Below are 12925 nucleotides of genomic sequence, written 5' to 3'. Positions count from 1 at the left end.
TGTTCTCACCATCTGAAAGAGGTTAGCATAAATTTCAGCCCTACCAGGGAAAATGAACGCTCAGTCATCTCTGCTGAGCATGCAAAAATCTCCAACACTGTGCTCGTTCCAAACCATGGCTTGTCAACCAAAGCAGACTGGAAATGTACTAGACCACTGGTTTTCAGTCTGTGGCCCACTGGACGCCTGCAGACAATCTCTATAAAGGTTCCCCAAAAGGTTGTTGTTACCACAGAACAGTGTTTTTCAACCCAGGGTTCACAGACTATGGCTAAGATTTCCAAAGGAGTCCACAACTCCACCTGCATTTTTTTTTGGTGGGGTGGGTCCAGAAATAAAAAAATTGGAAAAGCACTGTAAGGCTCTACAAAGTGCTGAATGCAGATTAAGGCCACAAGTACAGGTAGGTGTGACCAAACTCCTAGGTGATTTATTCATTTCTTGCCTGCATTTTTGGGAAGTTGCACAGCTTTTTTTCTGCCGGAAAGCCCCAGAAGAAGCGTTCTGGCACCCTTTTTCAGGGCGCAGTTAAGGCAGCAGCAGCGCCATTTTTAAAAGCCAGCTAGGCGGCTCCATCCAAGCTGTATGTGGTTCTTTAAGAGCCATTTGCAGCTTTGGATGCTGTCACCTCTAGCTGACTATTCCTCTGCTCTCTGCCCACCCTGTCTGCTGTGCTGAAATGCCAGAAGGTGGGGAGCCATGCAGAGGAGGTGAAGGCAATGTGGAGGAGACAGGGTGGGTGGTGAGGGGGAACAGCTTGGAAAAGTGTGGGGTTTAGCTGGAGGCCAGTTTGGGGCTGCACTGGGGGCTGTTAAACTGCTGGCAGGAAGCTTGGGCCCCATGTAGGGGTGTGTGTTAAGCTGTTCAGGGCCCGGTCAGGGGATGACTTGGACCCGGCCAGTTAAGCTGCCAGAAGGTGGCTAGGGCCCTGCACAGGGGGCAGTGAAGCTGCCAGAGGGTGGCTAGGGCCCACTGGAGGTGGCTCAGGTGCAGCCCCAGCAGCAGGTAAGCCACTAAAGGGTGGCTTGAGCCCCACCTAGATGTGGCTCAGGCCCCAGCCAGAGGTGGTTTGGGCCCCACATGGGGGACGGTTAAGTTGTGAAGGGGAAGGTTTGGGTCCTGTGGGAGGGGGGTAGCAGAGCTGTTAGTGTAGTTTGGGGCTTGAGTTCCACCATCTTTTTCTCCAAAGAAAAAAAGCACTCAGAATGTGTATGGTTAAACAGCAATGTATAGGGAAGATGAAAGGGAATGTGTAAATATAGGAAAGCAAAAAGAAGTCTCCTTTAAGGCAAACAACAAAGGATGACATTTTGACCCCAATAAAGTCAGAGAGTTTGCCCCTTTTATAATATAAGCTAGGTTTAAACATATCAGTTGACTCTGCATCTATAATTAAGGGCCACAGACACAAAAAGCTTTCGTATGCAAAAATTACGCCAACGTAACTAACGCCACTACGAAAATGTAGTGAACCCTACGCAGTGCTGCGAAGGGACAAGATCTTGGTTAACTCTGAAAAGGCAACAAGGAAAGGAAGGTACCACTTACGAAGTCTCGTGATGATGAGGCGATTCAGAAATGGGCTTCCCCAACTTCCAGGTGCATTTGCTAGGGGTATCAGGTCGGATCCACTTTCTCTCCTCACTGACGTTATTAGGCTCCTTCTCCAGGCTGCCGTTTAGCATGCAGCTAGCAGAAAAGTGAGGGCAGGAACTGGTGTCCATCTCTGCTTCAGGAGGAAATGAAGGCATCGTGTCTCTTGAACAGGAGACAAGAACCTGCCATTAAACTCACTTTCAGCACTCTCTGGCCATGGCTACGCTAGCCCCTGCCTTCCAAAAGGGGTATGCTAATGAGCCACTTCAGCAGTTGCTAGTGAGGCGCTGCCATGAATATGCAGTGCCTCATCAGCATAATGGCGGCCAAAGAGGCTCATTAGCATACCCCTTTCGAAAGGCAGGGGTTAGTGTAGCCACGGTCTCCGAGAAGCAATAGGACTACATCAAAAGCACCTCACAGGGGCTGCAGATTTCTTTGAACCCTACTGTGCCCTGATTACAGCAACATAGGGTTACGCCACAGACTGTTGCTGTCTTGCCTGCATTACGTAACCCAGTTGAGGTCTCCTGGAATCTCCAGTTTCCCAAGTCTGTTCAGCCCATCAGAGGAGGGGGGCTCAGCCTCACAATATCCTGGTCTGAAGCTCCTGTGCAACAGCATAGCCTTGCAGTCTAGATGTGTAGCTGGAGCCAGGGACTTCTGAGCACTAATAATGTCTCTGCTGCTAATTCTCTACAGTGGGGTTGGGCGTCAGTCTTAGACCACATCTATACTACCACTTACGCCAGGAAAAATTATGTTCCTCAGGAACACGAAAACCCTCCACCTTTATGAGCAACATAAACAAACAGCGTGCACAGAGCCAGTGTGGTGGGAGAGCTTCTCCCGCTGACATGGCCACTGCCATAGAGGTGGTTTTATTATGTTGACAGAAGACCTCTCTCCCTGGCATAGAGTAGCTGCATAAGTGATCTTACAGACCATCTGGCCTCTGCCGGCTCACTAGTGTACTCCTGGCCTTCGTTTCCTCGATGTATGAAAAGAGGACAAGGTACAAGGGTGTTTTAAGGGGTGCATAGGGTTTGTGCAGTACTACGATAACAGGCAGTGTTTCTACCATGACTCAAGCCCTAGAGGGCTTATAGCTGAAACGGGAAGCTGGGCCTGTTTTTTTTTTAGAACTGAGTGGCAAAGCTGATGACCGCACATGCTGTCAAGACTGGATGGTATTAATTAGAGCAGTGGTCCTCAGACTGTGGGGCTGGACCCCACTTTAATGGGGTTGCTAGGGCGGGTGTCAGACTTGTAGGGACTGAAGACTAAAGCCTGAGCTCCGCTGCCTGGAGCTGAAACCTGAGCCCTTGGGCTATGGCCCTGGCTGGTGGGACTCAGATTACAGGAGCTGGGGCTGAAGCACTTGGGTTTCAGCTCCCCCACCAACCTGGGTCAACGCAGCAATTTTTGTCAGAGGGGGTCACGGTGCAATGAAGCCCAAGAACCACGGAATTAGAAGATGCCCACAGTTTATAGCAGGCAGTCTCCAACGATCAAGAGACTCATCAAGTAATAGAGTTTTCCTGCCAGCTACCTTGCCCCGGCCAATAAAAAAATCCAAAAGCAAATGAACACCACACCATGACTCTCTTTCCACCTCAAAAAGATGGCTGGCAGGTATCTAGAGGACCACCACGTTGCCCTATGGCAAATCTGGGATGTCGGCTCTGGGGATGGGGAGCTGCTGTTCCATGTCAAGGCTCCTCAATGATGGCGGCTGCTGCCCCACAGTGAGACACCAGCGATGGGGGCTCTGCAGCTTTCCGATGAGGGGGAGCAGAGGATGGGGGCCCTACAGCCTGCTGGCAGCGGGGTAATAAGAGCAGGGAATCTGCAGTCTCCCGGTGGAGGGGTGGGGAGGGCATACAGCAGCCACCCCCTGGCAGTAGGGGCTGCCACACCAGGGAACGGGGCAGCCACAACAAGGAGGTTCCCCATATTAGGAGCTGCCTCCCCGAGGAGCAGGATACCGTGGCACTAGACAGCTGCCCAACATAGGGGCGCCCTGGGGAGTGGGAGCTGCCTCCCCTAGGTAGCCGGTGCCAGGGAATGAGGCAGCCGCCTCATGGTGGAGCTCACCGGCAGTAGAGGTTGCTGCCATGAGGTGCCAGAATGTGTGGTAGCTGCCCCAAGGAGGAGCTCCCTCGCAGCAGGAGCTGCTGTCCTGAAGTGCAGGGCACCGGGGAACAGGGCAGCCACACAGCGGAAGAGCTCCAATGGCCGTGAAGGCTGCTGCCCTGGGACACCGGGTGCCAGGGAAGAGAAGTCTCACAAAATATGGGACAATTTGTCCATTTTCTTAAAGCTGGGATGCCTGTGAGACAGCTTAAATAAGGGACTGTCCTGGTAAAAAATGGGCCGGATGCTCACTCTAGGTACCTGCCAGTGTTCCTGCTAATCTTTTCCATCCATTTGCGGATTTTTTTTTACCCATCCATGTATGGAATTTTTTCCCATGTGCACTGAGGCACCCGCACCTGAACCATGAGCAGAAACAAACACCTCGCCATGGGTGCTCTGCTACTCAGCTGGGTGGCATTTGAATCTCTCCCGAGTGGCCACACAAGCACCCCATTTATGGGGAACTCCGGCATACATGCTGCCAGACGATCAGACAGTAGCACTGATTGACTTTCGAAGGTTCTTCTTCACTCAGCGCACAGTTAACCTGTGGAACTCCTTGCCAGAGGAGACTGTGAAGGCTAGGACTATAACAAAATTTAAGAAAGAGCTGGATAAATTCATGGAGGTTAGGTCCATAAAAGGCTATCAGCCAAGGGTACGAATGGGGTCCCTGGCCTCTGATTGTCAGAGGCTGGAGATGGATGGCAGGAGACAAATCACTTGATCATTGTCTTTGGTCCACCCCTTCTGGGGCACCTGGCACTGGCCACTGTTGGCAGACAGGTTACTGGGCTGGATGGACCTTTGGTCTGACCCGGTATGGCCGTTCTTATGAGCTGTATTTACCCTCCCAATCAATTAACAGGGCTGTGCTGTGGGCAGAGGTGGATGATGGGGAATGGTCATTAGGAAAGCAGTTTGTTTCACCACAAGGCAGAAGAGATCTTTTACGTGTGGGTGAAAGCATGTAAGAGACAACTGGTCTGGCAAAAATCCAGAAACAGCCCTGATAATTCTGTCTCTGGGGATGGCAGAGGAGTAGGCACGCACCCTCTCTGCAGCAAGGCAAGGAGGAACACGAAGCTGGATGTGGAGACAAATGCTAACAAACCCCCCCCCCCAAACAAAATTAAAACTTGGAGCTCAACTGCTTGACCACACACAGGTCCACAGGAGACAGCAGGAGGGTCTCACAGCTGGTTTTATGAAGAGTTATCACTGACTAGATTTCCTGAGAGATTCACTCTCACGCAGAAGCACGGAGCCAATTCCACACAGGCGGTTAAAAGAGGTCTTAATTTTAGGTCATGTGTCTATCCTCCCCTTCTCCCAACCCCGCCCAGCATCCTCAGTAACACAGGGTATGGCTATACTCACCCAGCGTTGAGCCCACTGCGAATTGATCCTCTGAAGTTGGATTTTGCTGCGTCTGAAGCTGTGGCAAAATCAATCTCTCTGGGATTGGCTGTCGACCCTGGTACTCCGTGCTACCGCGTGGAGTCAGGGACATCAGCATGAGCCCAAGAACCTTGATCTTCACTAGGGGACAAAGTCAATCCTGATACATTGATTCTATCTATGCTAATGGCATAGCTAGAAATAAATATCTGGGATCGACTTCATTCCCTAGTGTAGACCAGGCCATAGCTTCAAACTTCTAATTTGAAGAAAATCTCAGATCCCAAATGGCTTGAGGAAGCCAGTCTTGTGATTCCTGCCTTTGGGAGCTGCAGCATCTCAAAATAGCTTATTGCATAAAACTTTGGAACCAACAAATCTTAATCCTGGCCCTGACTCGGCCTTGAATTTGATCACCACCCAAAGCAGTCTGCTTCACTACTTCCCTCTTCGCCCCTGCCCAAATCTCCCTGCCCAGATGAAACTGATAACGTTAACACTGAATGGAGCATTCTAAGGTGTGCATATGTATTAAGTTGTTAATTAGAATGGAAGATAAATGATTCAGAAGACTCAATTAGTCATGATGCTCTTCAAGTTTAGTAATCTTAACTTCATTCACTGCTTTAGGCCATCATGCATTAGCCATCCACCATGGATGAATACTGGCAGCAGACAACATTCTTGTAAAAGCTTCATGTGGCATTCCCTGAAGCAGACTTGTCTTTCACTTCTACAGAGACAGGCTCAAACCTCAGATACAGTCACCTAAGTGACTGACTCATTTCCCAAAGCAGTTCCTCAAAAGTTGTCTCAAACTGGCTATCCCAGTGCTTCCCAAACTGTATTCCATGGAACACTGATGTTCTGCACAATGTGAACAGGTGTTTCGTGAAAAAATTTTGACACTCGAAATATTTTTCCTTTTAAATCACTAAATAACAAATTATGTTCTATCAAAAATACAGAGGTATTTGAATAGTATTTAGATTACAGGTATATTAATATTTACAATGCATCAAAATACTAAGATATTTAAATAAATATTAATATTTATAATGTATTCATAGCAGTATAATTGTTATTATGCAACTCGTGCCAAAAGAGACACAAAAACACTCTTCTCAGTAAAAAACCTGTCAGATGTTACTTATATTTATTTTCCACTAGTTTTCTGTAAAAACAAAATTTAAAAATATTTTTCCATACCTACGTTTGTTTTACATTTCTTTTTCATAAAAATGTTTTTTAAGCTTTAAGGAAGGGCAGACCTTTTTTGAATATTGCCTTTCTAATTTTGTACAAAAGAACAACACTAACCATTCTTCTTTTGGCTGTTATACTGATGTTTTGTTTTGAGTTTATACTTAATTTACAATTTTTATACTCAATTATAGGGTTATAACTGTTCTCCTATCAGAAGGTCATTAGCTGAACACTCAGAGTATTTTTTCTTGTTATTTTTTGTTCTTTGTAAAATAAAACAACTAAAAAAACCCTAAATCTTTTAAATCAACATTGGAACATTACATCTGGCTATTTTTGGTATAAAATCCTTAACCACCTTCTCCCCACCGGATCAGCATGCAGGTGTTCCATCAATATATTCCAAGGCTAAAACTGTTCTGTGGCCAAATTAGTTTGGGAAATGCTGTGCTATCCAAATCCTATTTAGTCTCCTGGAAATGTTTGGCCAGCATATTTATCAGGGTCAAACCTGCTGCAGGCTCTGCCCTGCAGAGGCTCTGACTGTGAGAGTGAAAGGGATGCGCTTTGATCAGGACTTCACTGGCAGAACAGCATAGGAAAGGTTAGAAAACAGCTGACCACAACATACGTGGCTCTATCCCTTCAATTTCACCCTCATTCTGGCTGCTCATTCTACCTGAGATCAATGAGCTGATCTGAAAAGTAGGTCAACAGGAGACACATCTTGAATATAAGATACCTGTGCTCACATATAGTCTTTCAATCACAAAAAAGCCACACTAATGGCATTCAGGCCAAGCTCTATGATGGCAGCCTCACTGATTTCAAAGGCAGGGCAGAATTTGGCCCTTTCAAAATTTGTAAAAGAGTTATACTAGAGAGAAACCATAGCATCTGTGAGGTATCCCCCCAACACACACACACACACGGCTTGAACAGATACTACTGCTGCTGCATTGATCTTATTTCGTTCACAACGTAAACTAGATTTTAGACTTTAGTGTAAGGTTGCCAAGTGCGCTGAAGCTCTTGTTCCCACGATTAGAAGCTCTCACGCTTTCTTTCTCAGAAAAGAGAAGTTACTCACTTGTAGTAACGATGGTTCTTCAAGATGTGTCCCTGTGGGTGCTCCACAGTAGGTGTCGGGCTTGCCCAGCGCCGCAGATCAGAATTCTTCCAGCAGTTTCCACTGGATCGCGCGTGCACCGATGCGCACCGCTCCCTTGCGCGCCCTCGGTCATGTGTGTGATCCGGTCCCTGCCAGTTCCTTGACCAACCGCCCTGGATGCTCCTGAAAAACACCGGACAGAGATCCGAAGTGGGGAGCATGGGCGGGTAGTGGAGCACCCACGGAGACACATCTCGAAGAACCATCGTTACTACAAGTGAGTAACTTCTCTTTCTTCTTCGAGTGGTCCCCGTGGGTGCTCCACAGCAGATGACTACCCAGCAGTAACCCCAAGTAAGGAGGTGGGTACTCGATTCATGTGCAGCTTGTCCCCGAGAGGACTGCTGTTGACAGACGGGTATCCTCATCGAACACCCAATGCAGGGCATAATGCTTGGCAAAGGTGTCGTAGGATGACCAAGTCGCCGCTCTGCAAATGTCTTTCAGCGCGATTCCCTTGAAGAAGGCTGTTGATGCCGCCACCGCTCTAGTGAAGTGAGCCCTGGGTGGGGCTAGCAAGGGGGTCTTTTGAAGCTCGTAGCACACAGTTTTATACAGGACACAACGTGCTTCGAAATTCTCTGGGAAGAGAGGCCTTCCCCTTTCGACCTGGGAGCGAGAGACAGCAGAAGCCTGTCCGTTTTCCGGAAGGGCTTAGTTCTGTCTATGTAAAAGGCCAACGCCCTCCTCACATCTAGGAGATGCAGGTGCGCCTCCTTGCTAGAGCTGTGAGGCTTCGCGTAAAACGAGAGTAATACTATTGGTTCGTTAATGTGGAACTCCGAGGAAACTTTCAGAACGAAGGCTGGGTGTAACCGTAAGATCACCGCCTCCTTTGAGGATACTGTGCAGGGCGGCGTTGCCATCACTGCTGCGAGCTCACTCACCCTGCGGGCTGACGTAATAGCAAGAAGGAAGGTCATTTTCACGGTAATTAGTCCGAGGGGTACCGTGGCTAATGGTTCGAAGGGTGGTCCCGATAGCGTGTGGAGTACCAAGTCCAAACTCCATGACGGCGGTCGCGGTTTTTGAGTAGGGTACTGGTTTACCAGCCCCTTCAAGAACCTTGTGACGATAGGATGGGCGAATACGGTGGGCCCTTCCTCTTTGTGCCGAAAAGCCGATATTGCTGCAAGGTGGACCTTTAACGAGGATAGAGAGAGCCCATCTCCTTTGAGGTCCAGCAGGTATTCTAGAATTACAGTTATAGGAACGCCAAGAGGAGCTAACTGTTTGGCAGAGCACCAGGCGGTAAAGCGTGTCCATTTCTGTTCGTAAGTCCTCCTGGTGGAGGTCCTTCGGCTCACTCTAGGACTTGTCTTACTCCCTCCGTACACATGCTCTCTAAGACGCTGAACCATGGATTAACCATGCTCGTAGGCGGAGTCCCTGAGGGTGCGGGTGCACTATGGACGCCTGAACCTGCGTGAGTAAGTCCGGCGCTACCAGTAGGGGGAATGGTGGACGATCTGACATGCGCAGAAGCAAGGGAAACCATTGTTGTCGGTCCCAAGTTGGAACTATGAGTATCATGTGAGCTCTCTCCCTTCTGACTTTCTGCAGAACCTTGCGGATAAGTGTTGTGGGGGGAAATGCGTAGAGTAGAGGGCCCTTCCATGAGATCATGAAGGCATCCCCCAGGGACCCCCGCCCTATTCCTGCTCTGGAGCAGTACTGGGTGCACTTCTTGTTGCGCTGGGTGGCAAACAAATCGACTTGGGGAAACCCCCAGGTGCGAAATATGCGTCATAGCAGGTCGGAGTGGATCTGCCATTCGTGCGTGAGTGCAAAGCGCCTGCTCAGTTGATCTGCCTTCACGTTGTGGGCGCCCGGCAAGTACGAGGCTTTCAACGTTATGTTGTTGGCAATGCACCAATTCCACAATTGGACTGCTTCTGCGCATAGCGCACGGAACTGTACCCCTCCTTGTCGATTGATGTAGAACATGGTGGAGGTATTGTCGGTATTGATCCCGACTACTTTGCCGTGCAGGTATTTCCGAAAACGTCTGCATGCATTGAACACTGCTTTGAGCTCCAGTATGTTTATGTGCAGTGTCTGTTCCGCGGGGGACCATAGCCCTTGCGTCACCTTGTTGCCAATGTGTGGCTCCCCATCCTATGTGGGAGGCGTCGGTTGTAAGAAAAATGGAAATTTGTGGTTGGTGGAAGGGCACTCCCACTAGCAAGTTCTTGGGATCTGCCCACCATGCTAGCAACTTCCGTACCTCCGTCGTGAGCGATACTACCCTGTGGACGGTATGGGCTGCCGGTCTGTAAACACTCGCCAGCAAATGCTGCAAGCTTCGCATGTGTAACCTGGCATTCTGTACCACAAACATAGCGGCCACCATGTGCCCCAACAGTTGCAGGCATGTTAGGATCAGCACTGCGGGGCTGTACATCATGACTTGCACCAAGGATTTGATGGTGCGGAAGCAGGAGTTGGGCAGGTATACTCTTGATGCGACAGAGTTTATGCGCACCCCTATGAACTCTATATCTTGCGTGGGTTCGGTCTTTGACTTTGCAAGGTTGATAACTAGGCCCAGAGAAGAAAACGTGTTCGCGGTGACGCATATCATGCGTAGGACCTCTGCCTTTAAGGCCCCTTTCAGTAGGCAGTCATCCAGATATGGAAAAATAAACGCGCCCTGCCTGTGCAGGTAAGCTGATACCACTGCCAGGGTTTTGGTAAAGACTCTGGGTGCCGAGGATAGGCCAAACGGAAGAACCCTGTATTGTAAATGTTCCCCGCCGACCGTGAAGCGGAGGAAGTGTCTGTGTGCCGGCTGGATTGTTATATGAAAGTAAGCGTCCTGTAAGTCGAGGGCTGCAAACCAGTCTTCATCGTCCAGTGCCGTAAGTATGGAGGCAACTGTAATCATCCGGAAGTGCTGCTTGTGCAAGTATCGGTTGAGGCCCCGTAGGTCCAAAATCGGCCTCCAGCCTCCTGTTTTCTTCTCTGTTAGGAAGTAGCGTGAGTAGAAACCTTTCCCTTGGAATTGTTCCAGCACTCTTTCCACCGCCCCTATGAACATGAGGTGATCTACCTCCTGCTTCAGCCGCGCCTGGTGAGAGGGGTCCCTGAGAATAGGCCAGGTGGGAGGTTTCGTCGGTGGTAGTGACTGGAAGGGGATCGTGTAACCCGTGGCTATAATTTCCAGCACCCATTTGTCTGTTGTGATCTTTTGCCATTGGGAGTGGAATGGTTTGAGGCGATGATGGAACATGAAGTGAGAGTGGCATTGAGTGATGGTGTTGATATTGCAGTCCTCGACATACCTGTCAAGCTTGCTGCCTCTGGGCTTGCCCTGAGGTTGTACGACTTTGTTGAGAACGTCGCCTGGGGGCCCTGTACTGTTGCTGCTGTTGATGGCACCCTTGGTCATAGCCTCGCTGATATTGTGCGCGTTGTGGTCGGTAATAGTGCCTTTGCTGAGGATAGAAGTCCTTTTTCTTATATGGAGGAGTGTATATACCCAAGGTCTTAAGTGTGGCCCTCGAATCTTTGCTAGAGTGGAGGACCAAGTCGGTTGATTCTGCAAACAGCTTTTGCTTGTCAAAGGGAAGATCCACGATCTTCGCCTGTAGATCTCTAGGGATACCAGACGTCTGGAGCCAGGATTCCCTATGCATTACCACTGCTGTGGCTGTTGAGCGTGCCGCTGTGTCCGCCACATCCAGGGCAATCTGAACTCCCGTTCGCGAGGCCGCATAGCCCTCCTGGACGATTGCCTTTAACACTGGCTTCTTGTCCTCTGGGAGGGAATCCAGGACAGAAGTGAGTCTACAGTAATTGTCAAAGTTATGGTTTGATAAATGTGCTGCGTAGTTTGCCATTCTCAATAATAAGGTAGAGGAGGAGTAGACCTTCCTGCCGAACAGCTCTAATTTCTTAGCATCTTTATCTGACCCCCCTGATTTGTACTGAGGCATCTTCAACCTCTGCTGGGACGATTCGACCACCAGAGAACTGGGCTGTGGGTGGCTAAACAGGAATTCCATGCCCTTGGCTGGGACAAAGTATTTCTTATCTGCCCTTTTATTCGTGGGCGAAATAGAGGCCGGAGTCTGCCATATATTAGTGGCTGACTCCATAACGGCTTCGTCCAGTGGGACAGCGATTTTAGATGAAGCTGGGGGTCTCAAATTTTTCAGGAGTTTATGATGCTTCTCCTGTACCTCTGCTATTTGAATATCCTGCATGTATGCTACTCTTTTGAACAGCTCTTGGAATTGTTTAAGGTCATCCGGAAGGGAGACACCCCCGGGGACAATTGCCTCATCTGGGGAGGATGAGGAGGAACCGCTGGAATAACTGCCCCCAAGTCCTCTGGCTCCCGAGTTCGCTGGTATGCTTGCTCCTTCGTGGGCTGTGAAGGAAAGTCTCGGGACTCTGGACCTAACTCTCCCTGGGACAGCTGCGTTCCTCTCCCAGAGCGAGAGTGGACGCGGGAGTATTGGCAGGAGTGGGAGGGGATCTACCCCTGGATCTAGACCTCCGATGTTGGTGTTTGGTATGATGAGGACGGCCATAACAACATGGACAAGAGCCCGGTGATGGAGACCTGGGCCATGATCGGACAGTCTACCCGTGATGTCTAGGAAAGTGGGATCTCCGTGACGACATTGATAATGGTGAAGCTGGTTTGTGATAGTACTCATAGGGATCCATGCCCAAAAAGGGTGAAGGAAGCCTGAGCCGAAGCAAAGGTGGTTGGAGGAACGGAGAGGGAGGTCCAAAATAAGCCGATGGAGTTGCCGCCCAGAGATGCGGCGTGTGTATATCGGGGGGGGGGGGGGAGGGCGGCGCCCGGGAGATAAGGGCATCGCAGCCCTGTCTGGAGATGGACTGAGGTGCCGGTTTTGGCTCTAGCCTTCCCCCACCCCCTCCCATGCCGGGGATCTCGGCCCCGCTGTCGGCGCCGTGCTCGGTACTGTCACAAGCGGTGCCATGCGGGTAGCTTCCTCTGGCGCCGCTGGGCCCTGTGCTGGGTGCCCCTGAACCGTCGGCGCCATGATAGCTGGTGCCGCGTGAGGCGGTGCCGCCGATTCTGGTGCTTGCCGCGCCCTCCGTGCTGACTGCTGCAAAGTCAGAGGCCCGGCCCCGGCTATGTGCGCAACCACGCTGCCGCTTTCATCAGCCTGCGGCTGAGAGCTCTGCGTTCCACTCGTCCTCCTCGCTGGAACCGCCGGCAAGGATTGAGCCAGAGAGAGTTTCTTTTTCTTTTGCACAGAGGGGGTCAAAGACGCCGCCTTCCTTTTATGTGACCCAGAGGGCCCCTCTGTGTGAGGCTTCTCCGGCGGCTCAGCCTGGAGGGCCTTATCAAACAAGATCATTTTGAGCCTCATCTCTCTGTCCTTCCTGGCCGTGGCTGTAAGCTTAGCGCAGTGCGAACACTTCTGGGTA

General features: G+C 50.2%; 1 protein-coding gene across 5 annotated transcripts in view; it reads right to left on the bottom strand.

Moving 5' to 3' along the window:
• LOC142013758 (cystathionine beta-synthase-like) overlaps positions 1-12925 on the bottom strand; it is a 67825-nt gene that overhangs the window by 29636 nt on the left and 25264 nt on the right. For 4 of the 5 annotated variants that reach the window (XM_074995566.1, XM_074995600.1, XM_074995590.1 and 1 more), the window contains exon 2: positions 1549-1758. In XM_074995566.1, the coding sequence (XP_074851667.1) occupies positions 1549-1751 (203 nt within the window). In that variant the 5' untranslated portion in view covers positions 1752-1758. Of the gene's footprint in view, positions 1-1548; positions 1759-5115; positions 5243-12925 lie in introns of those variants that run through there. The other variant, XM_074995574.1, reaches the window with a different exon arrangement.

This window comes from Carettochelys insculpta, chromosome 1 (genome assembly GCF_033958435.1).
Source record: "Carettochelys insculpta isolate YL-2023 chromosome 1, ASM3395843v1, whole genome shotgun sequence".
Classification (NCBI taxonomy): domain Eukaryota; kingdom Metazoa; phylum Chordata; order Testudines; family Carettochelyidae; genus Carettochelys; species Carettochelys insculpta.
Note: the sequence above shows the minus strand (reverse complement) of the source record. Positions and strands in the feature narration are given on the sequence as shown.